This window comes from Carassius auratus, chromosome 12 (assembly GCF_003368295.1).
Source record: "Carassius auratus strain Wakin chromosome 12, ASM336829v1, whole genome shotgun sequence".
Classification (NCBI taxonomy): domain Eukaryota; kingdom Metazoa; phylum Chordata; class Actinopteri; order Cypriniformes; family Cyprinidae; genus Carassius; species Carassius auratus.
This window is the reverse complement of record NC_039254.1, coordinates 19,268,167-19,282,757: the sequence shown is the minus strand read 5'-3', so window position 1 is coordinate 19,282,757 and position 14,591 is coordinate 19,268,167. Positions and strand designations below refer to the sequence as shown.

Genomic DNA, 14,591 nt, shown 5'->3' with positions numbered 1-14,591 from the left:
AGTGTAGTTCTGCAGGCTCCTGGAAGTTGAGACGTGTTAGAAAACACAATAATCTGGTCTAGATCATGTTATTTTTATAGCTCTATAATAACTGCATGTTTTATAATCTTTGTTAAAAACGTACATATGTAAATAAACATTGTTGTTTATTACTGCAGATTGTTAAAGTGACCCATCTAAACAGATTATTGAGTAACATGCTTTGTTCTTTTTCTTAATTTCTTAATAATTTAAATACTACCAACACACTGCAAAATGCCAAATAATACATATTTATTAAATATGATGGTAAATGAGTAGTAATAAAATTAACAATAATAGTAAGAAAAACATGCATTGATTTTTATTTGTAACTGCAGTTTTACTGTATGTTATTTAATATTTGTTCAAATAATTGTTGTTTATTACTTACAGATTGTTATATTGGTCTGTCTAAACAGATATAGTGATACATGTATAATAAATATCATAATTTCTACAGTTTTTTTCTACTGTGTGTTAATATTAGTAATTATGGCTGTCGAATGTCTGACTTGGGTAAATGTATTAACCCCCACCCCCAAACATATGATTTGACTATTAGTCGAATATCAGCAAGATTAGAAAATTCTGATTCGACTATGAAAATCCTTAGTCGGGGACACCCCTAGTGTTTATCGTTTGTTCTATCCATCAGTTTTTCTCTGCCAGTAATGCTGAAATGACCTCAGAATGAAACTATTCACTCTTTCAAAAGTTTTGTCTTGTAGCCTTTCTCTCTCCCCGTCTCTCCGTCTGTGAGCTGTGTCTGTTTCTGTGAGCTGTGTCTGTGAGCTGTGTCTGTGAGCTGTGTCTATTTCTGTGATCTGTGTCTGTGAGCTGTGTCTGTGAGCTGTGTCTGTTTCTGTGAGCTGTGTCTGTGAGCTGTGTCTGTGAGCTGTGTCTGTTTCTGTGATCTGTGTCTGTGAGCTGTGTCTGTGAGCTGTGTCTGTGAGCTGTGTCTGTTTCTGTGAGCTGTGTCTGTGGTCTGTGAGCCGTGTCTGTGAGCTGTTTCTGTGATCTGTGTCTGTGAGTTGTGTCTGTGAGCTGTGTCTGTTTCTGTGATCTGTGTCTGTGAGCTGTGTCTGTGAGCTGTGTCTGTTTCTGTGATCTGTGTCTGTGAGTTGTGTCTGTGAGCTGTGTCTGTTTCTGTGATCTGTGTCTGTGAGCTGTGTCTGTGAGCTGTGTCTGTGAGCTGTGTCTGTTTCTGTGATCTGTGTCTGTGAGCTGTGTCTGTTTCTGTGATCTGTGTCTGTGAGCTGTGTCTGTGAGCTGTGTCTGTTTCTGTGATCTGTGTCTGTGAGCTGTGTCTGTGAGCTGTGTCTGTTTCTGTGATCTGTGTCTGTGAGTTGTGTCTGTGAGCTGTGTCTGTTTCTGTGATCTGTGTCTGTGAGCTGTGTCTGTGAGCTGTGTCTGTTTCTGTGATCTGTGTCTGTGAGCTGTGTCTGTTTCTGTGATCTGTGTCTGTGAGCTGTGTCTGTGAGCTGTGTCTGTTTCTGTGATCTGTGTCTGTGAGCTGTGTCTGTTAGCTATGTCTGTGTCTGTGAGCTGTGTCTGTGTCTGGGAGCTGTGTCTGGGAGCTGTGTCTGTGAGCTGTGTCTGTTTCTGTGATCTGTGTCTGTTTCTGTGATCTGTTTCTGTGATCTGTGTCTGTAAGCTGTGTCTGTGAGCTGTGTCTATGAGCTGTGTCTGTTTCTGTGATCTGTGTCTGTGAGCTGTGTCTGTGAGCTGTGTCTGTGAGCTGTGTCTGTGTCTGTGAGCTGTGTCTGTGAGCTATGTCTGTGTCTGTGAGCTGTGTCTGTGTCTGTGAGCTGTGTCTGTGAGCTGTGTCTGTGTCTGTGAGCTGAGTCTGTGAGCTGTGTCTGTGTTTGTGAGCTGTGTCTGAGTTGTGTCTGTGAGCTATGTCTGTGTCTGTGTCTGTGAGCTGTGAGCTGTGTCTGAGTCTGTGAGCTGTGTCTGAGTTGTGTCTGTGAGCTATGTCTGTGTCTGTGAGCTGTGAGCTGTGTCTGAGTTGTGTCTGTGAGCTGTGAGTCTGTGAGCTGAGTCTGTGAGCTGAGTCTGTGAGCTGTGTCTGTGAGCTGTGTCTGAATTGTGTCTGTGAGCTATGTCTGTGTCTGTGAGCTGTGAGCTGAGTCTGTGAGCTGTGTCTGTGTCTGTGAGCTGAGTCTGTGAGCTGAGTCTGTGAGCTGTGTCTGTGTCTGTGAGCTGAGTCTGTGAGCTGAGTCTGTGAGCTGTGTCTGTGTCTGTGAGCTGAGTCTGTGAGCTGAGTCTGTGAGCTGAGTCTGTGAGCTGTGTCTGTGAGCTGTGTCTGAGTTGTGTCTGTGAGCTATGTCTGTGAGCTGAGTCTGTGAGCTGTGTCTGTGTCTGTGAGCTGAGTCTGTGAGCTGAGTCTGTGAGCTGAGTCTGTGAGCTGTGTCTGTGAGCTGTGAGCTGTGTCTGAGTTGTGTCTGTGAGCTGTGTCTGTGAGCTGTGAGCTGAGTCTGTGAGCTGTGTCTGAGTCTGTGAGCTGTGTCTGTGTCTGTGAGCTGTGTCTGTGAGCTGTGAGCTGAGTCTGTGAGCTGTGTCTGAGTCTGTGAGCTGTGTCTGTGTCTGTGAGCTGTGTCTGTGAGCTGTGAGCTGAGTCTGTGAGCTGTGAGCTGAGTCTGTGAGCTGTGTCTGTGTCTGTGAGCTGTGTCTGTGAGCTGTGTCTGTGAGCTGAGTCTGTGAGCTGTGTCTGTGAGCTGTGAGCTGTGTCTGTGAGCTGTGTCTGTGAGCTGTGAGCTGAGTCTGTGAGCTGTGTCTGTGAGCTGTGAGCTGTGTCTGTGAGCTGTGTCTGTGAGCTGTGAGCTGAGTCTGTGAGCTGTGAGCTGAGTCTGTGAGCTGTGTCTGTGTCTGTGAGCTGAGAGCTGAGTCTGTGGTCTGTGGCTCTGAATTGTGAGCTGTGGCTTTGAGATGTGTCAGTGTCGGTGACATTGTCTGTGAGCTGTGTCTGTGAGCTGTGGCTCTCATCTCTGTATGTTGTCATGCAGAAGAGTGCAGGCTGAGAGAACACAGAGAGAGATTGATGGGCTCCGAGGGTGAGCTCTCATTTAAGATCTGTGGGAAATCACTTACTGAATTATTGAATTTTCATGTGGAATCCATAATCATGATAAAGCTAACACGAGCAGTAGAAGATGTGAGGCTCATGATGAACTTTTTCTGTTGTGGTGAGCTAGTTAGCTGGTTTCACTTTATAGTTGGCTTAGTTTAATTCTCTCTGTCTGTCTCTCTCTCTCTCTCTCTCTCTCTCTCTCAATTCAATTCAATTCTGTTCAATATGTGCTTTATTGGCATGACAATCGTTACAATGTATTGTCAAAGCATAGTGTTTACATTAAATTTAGAACAGATATATATATAAAATATGCAACAAAAACATTCATGTATATACATTTAAAAAGTAAAACACATAATATTTTGAAATTCTACAATTTATAATTCAGTGTGTGTATAGTGTGTGTGTGTGTGTGTGTGTGTAGGCGCATCACTTATTTGTTGACTTGTCTTGTTTAACATTTTGAAGTCAGGGTAAAGTATACAATTTATTTCTGATTTCATCATAGTTCTTCTCAGCTGGTGAAAAAGTGTGTCTCCGTGATTGCAGTAAGGTCAGATGCGGTCAGTTCTGTGGATATCTGTCTGTCTCTACAGTCAGAGTATGACTGCTCAGTCTGTACCTCGTCATCTGTCTTCTTCATTTACACTCTTTCAGTGTACACAGATATCCTGCAGTTGTGTAGTCTCTGTTTAGGGCCATAACATTCAAGTTTACTTTGTTTTTCTGTTGTTCCAGTCCAGTAAGTTAGATCATTTTCTTTTTGTGCTTTTATAATATGGTTGGGCTGAATTGTTGGATGGATATTTCAGTGGCCTGATGCTGGATAATTTTAGTCATGTTAGTTTGCTTCTGCAGCTTAAGGATAATCTGAATCAGGGGACTTTTTTCAGGGTTCACTTTATGGTTTCAAAGGGCTTTAAAATGGTTAGAGTTGGGGTTGCGCATTTTTAGGTGTTTCCAAAATTTGATGGCTCATTTCTCAGTGTGCATTAGTAGAGGTAATCTCTCTCTCTCTCTCTCTCTCTCTCTCTCTCTCTGTGTGTGTGTGTGTCCCTCTCTCTTATTAGGGGGGTTAGGTCCGGATTTCGGTCCCCACCCCCTCAGCGGATGAGGCAGCGAACACGTTAATGACTCGTCTTGGCTTCCTACTCGGAGACAAAGTGAGCGAGGGGTCTCAAGGGCCGCAGTACAGAATGGATGAGCCTGATGACGCTCAGGTGAGTTATTCATCCTCACCTCCGGCAATAAATACACACCTTCTTAAGATGTAAAAGACACTCAGAAAGGTTCAATCTCACCGGTGTGAAAAAGCCCCATTTGGGAATGTCCTCATTTGTTAAACTGGTATAAATATAAAGTAATGAAGTTTTTTTTGTATATATTTATTTATTTATTTTTTATTGTAAAAATGCAGAGAGTTTTCTGTAAGGGGTAGGGTTAGGTGTAGGGTTGGTTTAGAGCAATAGAAAATACAGTTTGTACAGTATAAAAGTTTGAGTGCGTGTGTGTGTATTTGTGTGTGTGGACTCTCACTCTGACACTCTGAAGTGCTTGTGAGTGTTTTAGAGCTGTGTCTGTCGTGATGTTGGATGGTAATGAAAGGCAGGACAGAGGTGAACTGAGAGTACAGGTGTGTGTGCAGGGTTTAGGAGTGAGCGGGAGGATGAGTCCGTGCTCCACTCTGACCAGCAGCACCTCCTCGCCCCCCGCCTGCAGCCCCTGCTCCACCCTTCCTCCTGCTGCTCCGGGACAGGCCTTCAGCAGCCCCACATCCACCCTGGAGAGCAGAGACAGCGGCATCATCGGTGAGTCCTGCCCTGGGAGCTGGCCTTTCTAAAACATGTCTCTTCAAGGCTGTCTGTTAAACTCTAATTTATTTCTGTGATGTGCAGCTGTATTTTTCAGCATCATTCGTCCAGTCTTCAGTGTCACATGATCCTTTTTAAATCCTTTATCCTTAGAAATTAATACTTTAATGCTTTAAATTAATCCATCGTGATGATAAAGACATTTGTAATGCAACAAAAGATTTTTATTTTAGATAATTGCTGTTCTTTTGAACTTTCTATACATCAAAGAAACTTAAACAAATTATATTCAGCTGTGTTCAACATTGCTAATGAACAGAAATGTTTCACAAACAGTAAATCATCATATTATTCTGATTTCTGAAGATCATGTGACACTGAAGACTGGAGGAATGATGCTGAAAATACAGCGGAGCAGAAATACATTACACTTTAACACAGATTCACACAGAAAACAGCTTGTTTAAGTAATAAATATATTTCCCAATATTATTGCTTTTGCTGTATTTTGGATCAAATAAATGCAGGCTTGGTGAGCAGAAGAGTATTCTTAAAAAACAAACAAACAAAAAAATCTTAGTGTTAAAAAAACTTTAGACTGTTAATGTATGTTTTGTCAAAAGTGAAATTATAATTGTTGTTTCTTAAGTTCAAAACACAATCAAATGAAAATCACTTCTAAAAGCTGACTGGCTCTTTTGACCAAAAACCGGGACTTCTGTTCATATGCTGTATTTATGGCCTCCTGTGAAGTTCATATTTACAAGTCATGATTATGATGTCAAGTACATTCAAAACACTCAGTGCAATATCTTTAAAAACAATTAGAAATATTTGTAATTTTTTTAATTTTAAACAAATTTACAGTCAATACAGACGCTTCATATTAGATTAGATTGGATTCAACTTTATTGTCACTGTGCAGAGTACAAGTACAGGGGCGATGAAATGCAGATAGCATCTAACCAGAAGTTCAAAGAACGGAGTATATAAAATAAATATAGAATGTGTGTGTATATACATTAAGCTTTATGACATATAGTGCAATTTCTGAGGTAGGAGGGCAGAGACCAGGGCTCGGGTCCCCGATAACGCTCACTCTTAGCGTGCTAAGAAGACATCGAAAGATATATCTTATCAAAGTTGTTTATGTTCCTAAGTGTGTTCCCCAAAGTGTACCTTAGGAAGCTTCTTAGCACGCTGCCTCTTACGTCTTACGTAACAAGAGCGCTGTCCCGAGTGAAGGTGCTGAATTAGTTGGCATCGATTGCTCAGGAATCGATTTTCCACTTCACGCGAAGGAGCAATACAGCGTTAAGAAAAACAACCCATTCTATGCAAAAGAAACATTCCTCGAATTATTTCAGTAAAACAATTTTTTACATAGTTTAAGTCATCAGTAAAATATAGACTATAAATTAAATGATCAAATGGTCAGTAATATGTTGTGACGGTTAGATGAACCGGGGATCCCTCGCTGATCATCCACCCTCCTTATTCCGTTGTGCCACTTGTGCCGCTTCTTGACATGGGTTTAGCGACTTCTAAAAATTATGTAATACACTTTTATATTAATGGTAATGTACTTTACAATCAGAATTCATTGGCAAGCAGCTGCAGTTACTTCTGTATAATGCGGTATTGATTGCCATTGGTTAATGTTTTCAATAAAAAGCAACCTATCTACAATGAACCGAGAGAGAGAGTTAGATACAGAATATGATGGGGAAGCAACGTAAAAAAGGGCACCAAGCGTCTTCCTAGAGGAACTTGAAGTTTTGCTGGACCTTGCCACCAGGTCAGAGATCACACCCCTATGGTCCACTATAACCTGCACGTTTATGGCCGCGTATCCCTTTCGTGATATGTACGCCTGATCAATCACTGATAGACTGGCGATAGGGATGAGTAAGCCATCCACCAGGATGAAATCCCCGGCATGGCGCAGAAGGGCGTTGGTGACAGTGTGGACAAACCTCCACACCGAGGTCTTGATTAGGACGTAGCCCTCTCCCACGACCTCGATGAAGCTCTCTGTAGCAAAAAAATAAATAAATAAACGTAGCGCTGCAAGCAGCTGGACTTCAGGGCTTAGAGCAAGATTCTGCCGCGTTATACTGGCAAGCGCATGTCTGAGAAGGTCCAGCAGCTCCATAATGAATTGTCTTGGGAGGCAATTGTTTATTTATTTATATAGCCACGTCAGGCAAAATGTCAAAAGGGCTTAAGTTTTGCAGACTATAAAAACTGACATGGACTAAACGGCTCCGCGGCCGGAGCCATCTTTGATTCAATACAAGGACACGTTGGATCGCTGCCATAGTTGGTCGCTTACTGGACACCACCATGCTTACCCATTTATAGATCTTAGTCATTTAGAGCCAAATTGTTTGCCAGATTTCAGTTATAAAAAGTGATTGCCAATTCGCTTTAATTACGAAATAGCCTAGGCTAATTACCACCATATTAGTTCTGATACCACATAAAGTTAACTTCATAAATAGGCCTGTTTCCATTGCGAACATATTTTGTTATGAGTCTTAAAATGTCCATAACATAAAATCATTGTTGAGCCACAACATTGTCAACATACCATAGTTTGACTTGTACTGCACTGCGCTGATTTCTAAAGACTAGCCTCTTGAGCTCAAACAATGCTAAGAGAGAGCTTACGAATGGTCCAGACCAACCTTACAAAAGTGTGACTTACAAAAGATATACTTAGCGTAGGAACGTGTCGTGAATCATGGCATAAGGTTTAGAGAGGGGTTAAGGAATAGGTTAAGAACTACTTAGCGATAAGAACGTTTTGGGGAACCAGGCCCAGCTCAATGCAAATGACTTTACATATAACACAGTGTGCAAATAAAGTATAAACAGAAGATGCATTATACAGTGAGGTACGTAAATAGCATAAGTTTATATATGGCCAATGACTGTAACAGTGCAAATGGCCTCCGGAGGTAGAAATGTGCAAAAAAAATTAGAAATGTGCAAAATAACAGAGGAAATAATAAGAGCATTGTGAGTGACAAGTACAGACAGGTTATTGTTCAGTTCACTTTTTTATTTATTTATACATTTTTTGTGGTAAACGTCTTTGATAAAAGTGGACTACAATCAGCTCTTTGGTCTTGTGGAGTGCAAGTTTATTGTTGACGCAGCACATTACTGGATGCTGAACCTCGTCACATCATTGCCGCGGATCAGGCCTGCCACCGTGGTGTCATCCGCAAACTTGATTATGGAGTTAGAGCATATGTTGCAGGTTGCGATTCCAATAATGCAAATAGTGGGCAGGAATTCCCCTCTTCATCTGTAAAGTTATTTTTAAGGCTCTAAAGCATATCTTAATATAATCTAAAGCCAAACGATGTGCTTCTGCAACTTAATTGGTGCAATCACTTTTCATACAGTAGCGTCTGGGGAGCTGATTTGTTCAGCAGGACTTTCTTGCCTTGGCGTGACTTGATCTTGACAGCTTACCTCCTCTTTTCCCAGCCACCCTGACCAGTTACTCAGAGCCGATGGACAGGAGCAGGAAGCACGGGGACGGCTCTCGAAGCAGTAGCCTGAAGCTCTGGCACTCATACAGATCCACTCTGGACTCCAGTCTGTACCGCGTGGATGAGAACATGACCGCCTCCACCTACAGCCTCAACAAGATCCCAGAGCCTGGCTCCACCCACTGCTCCTCTCACCCCACCCCCATCTACCTCATGCCCCGCCCCAACTCAGTGGCAGGTGAGTGAAGCCCCGCCTCATACATGTGAGGTTTCCTTGATCAGCAGTCAAGTCAAGTCAAGTCAACTTTATTTATATAGCGTTTTAAACAAAATACATTGCGTCAATGCAACTGAACAACTTTCATTAGCATAACAGTGTGTCAATAATGCAAAACTACATCGGTGACAGAATGGAGAAAAAACCTTGGGAGAAACCAGGCTCAGTTGGGGTCAGTTCTCCTCTGACCAGACGAAACCAGTAGTTCAATTCCAGGCTGCAGCAAAGTCAGATTGTGCAGAAGAATCATCTGTTTCCTGTGGTCTTGTCCTGGTGCTCCTCTGAGACAAGGTCTTTACAGGGGATCTGTATCTGGGGCTCTAGTTGTCCTGGTCTCCGCTGTCTTTCAGGGATGTAGAGGTCCTTTCTAGGTGCTGATCCACCATCTGGTCTGGATACGTACTGGATCCGGGTGACTGCAGTGACCCTCTGATCTGGACACAGACTGGATCTGGTGGCTATGGTGACCTTAACGGATTTGGATATAAGAAGCATATTAGTATGTTCTGTGTAAGCCAGGTTAAAGAGATGGGTCTTTAATCTAGATTTAAACTGCAAGAGTGTGTCTGCCTCCCGAACAATGTTAGGTAGGTTATTCCAGAGTTTAGGCGCCAAATAGGAAAAGGATCTGCCGCCCGCAGTTGATTTTGATATTCTAGGTATTATCAAATTGCCTGAGTTTTGAGAACATAGCGGACGTAGAGGAGTATAATGTAAAAGGAGCTCATTCAAATACTGAGGTGCTAAACCATTCAGGGATTAGTAATAAGCAATATTTTAAAATCTATAAGATGTTTGATAGGGAGCCAGTGCAGTGTGGACAGGACCGGGCTAATATAGTCATACTTCCTGGTTCTAGTAAGAACTCTTGCTGCTGCATTTTGGACTAGCTGTAGTTTGTTTACCAAGCGTGCAGAACAACCACCCAATAAAGCATTACAATAATCTAACCTTGAGGTCATAAATGCATGGATTAACATTTCTGAATTTGACATTGACAGCATAGGCCGTAATTTACATATATTTTTGAGATATACATTTTTTTTTACAAATGCTAGAAACGTGGCTTTCTAAGGAAAGATTGCTATTGATGATATCTACTGATTAAGTATCATCAGCATAACAGTGAAAGCTTACACCATGTTTCCTGATTTTATCTCCTAAGGGTAACATGTAAAGCGTGAATAGTAGTCGCCCTAGTACTGAGCCTTGAGGTACTCCATACTACACTTGTGATCGATATGATACATCTTCATTCACTGCTACGAATTGATGGAAGTCATATAAGTACAATTTAAATCATGCTAATGCACTTCCATTTTATGCCAGCAAAGTGTTTTAGTCTATGCAAAAGAATGTTGTGGTCAATAGCAGAGTCGAACGCAGCACTAAGGTCCAATAGCACTAATAGAGAGATACACCCACGATCAGATGATAAGAGCAGATCATTTGTAACTATAAGGAGAGCAGTCTCAGTACTATGATACGGTCTAAATCCTGACTGGAAATCCTCACAGATACCACTTTTCTCTAAGAAGGAATATAATTGTGAGGATACTACCTTATCTTGGACAGAAAAGGGAGATTCAAAATTGGTCTATAACTAACTAGTTCTTTGGGGTCAAGTTGTGTTTTTTATTTTATTTTTTTATTTGTTTGATGAGAGGCTTAATAACAGACAGTTTGAAGGTTTTGGGGACATATCCTAATGACAATAAGGAATTAATAATAATAGGGATGAAGACCATCTCTTTTCAACAGGTCAGGTCTGCCCCAAAAGCTCATCCAATTTTCTATGAAACCTATGCTATTCTGCGTGGCACAACTTAGACATCCAGCCATTGAGTGATGACAATCTGCTATGCATCTCGTCACCACGGTAAGCAGGGAGGGGACCAGAGCATATTACAGTGTCTGACATCGTGCTTGCAAGTTCACACACCTCTTTAAAGTTATTTTTAGTGATCTCTGACTGGCGAAGTCGAACATCATTAGCGCCAGCATGAATAACAATCTTACTGTATTTACGTTTAGCATTAGCCAGCACTTTTAAATTTGCCAAGATGTCAGGCGCTCTGGCTCCCGGTAAACATTTGACTATGGTGGCTGGTGTCTCTATATTCACGTTCCGTACAATAGAATCACCAATAACTAGAGCACTTTCATCAGGTTTCTCAGTGGGTGCATCACTGAGTGGGGAGAACCTGTTTAATGTTTTGATCGGAAAACAGAAGAGCGGTGTTTTGACCCACGACTACGCTGCCTTACCGTCACCCAGTTGCCCTGCTGCAGGGGCTCTGCTGGAACCGGACAATGTACAAGAATCCCTGAGCTAGACGCATCCAAAGCCATATCTAGAGCCTTAACATTCTTACTGTCCTCAATTAAAGTTTGGATGCGTGTCTCTAATTCTGAAATCTTCTCTGTCAGCCTAACTGTTTCCCTGCATTTATCACATGTGAATCCCTCATCAGCGACAGAGATAGATAAACTGTACATGTGGCAAGAGGTGCAAATAACAATAGCAGGAGAAGCCATTACTCACCGTGCTTGATGAAATATTCTTACTGCGGTTGTTTGATGAACTTGTGAAAAACTGGAGTGAGAGAGAGGAGAGGAGAAAAGAAAACAGCGATAAGTTCGAATGAAAACGCTAATGACAAGCTAACGAGTGCTAACGCTTTGCAGGTGTCCTGCACTCACGGATATAAAATAAAAGTGAAAGATCAAAGTTAATCTGATAAGATTGATCGATAATATCAGAAATATGGTGTAAATTAAGTTATATTTTATCACTTTAAACAACAGAGAGTGATAGTAAGATAAAGATTCTAGAGAAAAAAACAGTCTGTCTATCTATCTATCTATCTATCTATCTATCTATCTAGTGATCATATTAATATTAGTAAGTATTAATAATAATGATAAATTAATAAATTAATTAATTAATAAAATAAGCTGAAAAAACATTTAAAGAAACATTTAATTTGTCAGTATGAATATAAATATGTTCTAATGTGTTATATGATCACATGTTCATGAGTAATTTATACTGGAAAAAGTTTCTTTAAATGTCATCTATTTTAAGTCAGCTTCCTCACATTCAGATTCAGTTCAGGAGGAGTTTGAAATAGTTCTTGATTGGCTCTGAGTGATGCTGACCCTGGTGTCCAGGTTAATGTCCTCTCCTGTGTTCTGTGGGGTCAGAACAGTCTGATTCAGTCGGGTCACAGACCTCGTGTTTCAGCTCTGTGTTAGCAGGAGATAAGAGGCATCTAATAGCGGAGGTAATGATGAACAGCACTCGCTCCCTGAAGTAAAAGCTAAATCTGTCTGATGATGTTGATACTGTATGTGTCTTATATAACGCAGCGCCTCCTCATTGCTGGCTGATTGTGTTATTGTCCAAGTAATCAGCATTGTTGTATTTATGAGAAGAAGTGTTTTTAGGAGAGAGAGAGAGAACAGTGAGTTATGGTTATCTCAAAAGAAAGTGGGTCTGGAAAGGGCAAGTGATATAAAAGATGATTTCTTAATGAAGGAAACGGCTGGCATTCACACGTGTGATCAGGAGTGATGCAGTTGATCTGGAAACCATATAAATCTGACCGCAGCAAGCTGTGCGGGTCGGTCTGGAAAATATACTGTCATCTAAAGAGGAATTCTTCTGTGATGAATAGCAACAGAATTTAAGTTTTGCACACACAAATAACCCTGCAATATATATATATATTACTGAAAAATGAATTGTGCGAACAATAAATATGTCAATCAATAGGAAAACAAACATGAACTTTATTTAAAAAGGAAACATGTACATTTTTTCTCACTCCACTGGCAGGGATTTTGTCTTGTTTCAAGCATAAACTTACTTAACTGTGAGACATTTTTCAAAATGTATTAACCCTCTGCAGTGAATGGGTGCCGTCAGAATGAGAGTCTGATAAAAACATCCCAATAATCCACAGCACTCCAGTCCATCAGTGAACATCTGGAGAAGACGAAACCTGAAACACATCCAGCATTAAGATGATTTTAACTCAAACACATAGAGTCTATAATCCATAATAACACTTCCTCCAGTGAAAAAGTGTTCTGGTCTGAATCAGGAGAGAAATCTGCACAGATCCAGCAGCGTTTAAACAGATCTAAACTAATCTGTGAGAGACAACAGATGCACTTTTTCACTGGAGGAAGTGTTATGTTGTTACACATTTGTATCGGTAGATGTATATGTCACTTAATCATTGCAACTCAAATAACGCTTAGAAAACACATATATCAGCCGAACGAGAGATGTGCAGGAGGGAAAAAATGAAAAAAAAGTCTAAAAAAAGAAAGATGAAAGGGCAATGATATAAATAACATACTGAGGTAAGTGATGTTCTCAGTGAAAAGAGAGCGAGAAATACTCACTGTCAACCCAAATGATTTAACGAGGAGTGAATAAAAGAAGGAGAGGGGGATGAAAGAAAACAGTGTGAGAATAATGGCAGGTAAAGGAGAGAGATGGAGATGAGATGAAGGCGGAGAGAATACTGGCTGCTGATTGGCTGAGCTCCAGCGCTGGAGGAGAGACGTGTGAATGGAGGAGTGCAGACTGTAGAGGATGTAATGCTGTGCAGGTATTGTGTTGTGTCAACATCCTCATTAGAAGAGAATGGGCATGAAGGTGTGACGTAACACAAGAAGGGAGGTACCAGCATTGTTAGCATGCATATGTATCACTACAAACCCTGTCGCTCGTGGAACACAAAAGGAGATGTTTAGCAGAATGTCTAGGCTGCTCCTTTCCATACAGTGAAAGTGAATGAGGCTGCTGGGATCTACACATGACATACAAATTAATTTATTTGCATTTATTCCCAATTTATTCCAAAGCCAAATGTGAGCTAGCTGATTCATTTTAAAAGAAATTATCCAGCAAGGATGCAATAAACTCATTGTATGACAGTAAATACTTTTTTAATTGTTACAAAAAATATGTTTAAAATAAATGCTGTTCAAGACTCCTGGAAAAAAAAAATATATATATTTTTTACCAGTAATTTTACTGCTTCGAATTTAACTTATTTCAGTAAGTTACCAAGACATGTCTGTTTATTAATTAGTGTATTAGTTTATTATATTTTCTTTATTTTCTTGTATTTATTTTATCTTTACTTTAAAAAGAGATATATAGGTGTTATGTGTTAATAGGTTATATAATATTTCCCAGTCTATGACTAGTAAAATAATAAGAACTTACTCTGATGAACACAGCTCTCCTCAGAGTCTTCTTCTTGTGTGACATGTGTCAGAGTTAAAGCACGATACTGCCCCCTGGGCACTCAACCTGGTACTGTTACCAACTCTTTACATGTGGTGTCATCATAAGAGAACTGTCCATTTTTAATATTGCGGTTATCACTAATACCGGTATATCCTCATACACTAAATCAACACAATATCGATAATTGTGTATTTGAATATCACGGTTACCGTCAATACCGGTATATCGCGACAGCCCTAATATATATATATATACATAATTCATCTAATATTTATAATTTGTTTGAGATTTATTTTAATCATTAAAATATTTGTAATAAACAGTTTTAACAATAACAGGTTAACAATAATAACCTTTCTGGAGCTTGACTGTGCTTGTCCACATTTATTTATTTTAGAAACGAGCAGACAGGGCTTTCTACCTGACATTTATCTTTTGTGTTCCTTAGAAAAAATAAAGTCATATGGTTTGGGAATAGCATGAAGATGATTAAAAGATGACAAAACCTTCATTTTTGTGTGAACTAGCCCTTTATCTCACACTGAACAAAGTCAGGCGGTGTTGTTTGGCTGGAATCATTTGTATTCCCCGTGTTGCGTAACAAGACTGAGATTGGTCCAGGAAGGGCAGC

General features: G+C 40.5%; 1 protein-coding gene across 5 annotated transcripts in view; it reads left to right on the top strand.

The window, feature by feature from the left end:
• LOC113112076 (protein TANC2-like) overlaps window positions 1-14,591 on the top strand; it is a 45,556-nt gene that overhangs the window by 9,970 nt on the left and 20,995 nt on the right. For 3 of the 5 annotated variants that reach the window (XM_026277459.1, XM_026277460.1, XM_026277461.1), the window contains exons 2-4: window positions 4,165-4,314; window positions 4,728-4,902; window positions 8,407-8,649. In XM_026277459.1, the coding sequence (XP_026133244.1) occupies window positions 4,225-4,314; window positions 4,728-4,902; window positions 8,407-8,649 (508 nt within the window). In that variant the 5' untranslated portion in view covers window positions 4,165-4,224. Of the gene's footprint in view, window positions 1-4,164; window positions 4,315-4,727; window positions 4,903-8,406; window positions 8,650-14,591 lie in introns of those variants that run through there. The other 2 variants (XM_026277462.1, XM_026277463.1) reach the window with 2 other exon arrangements.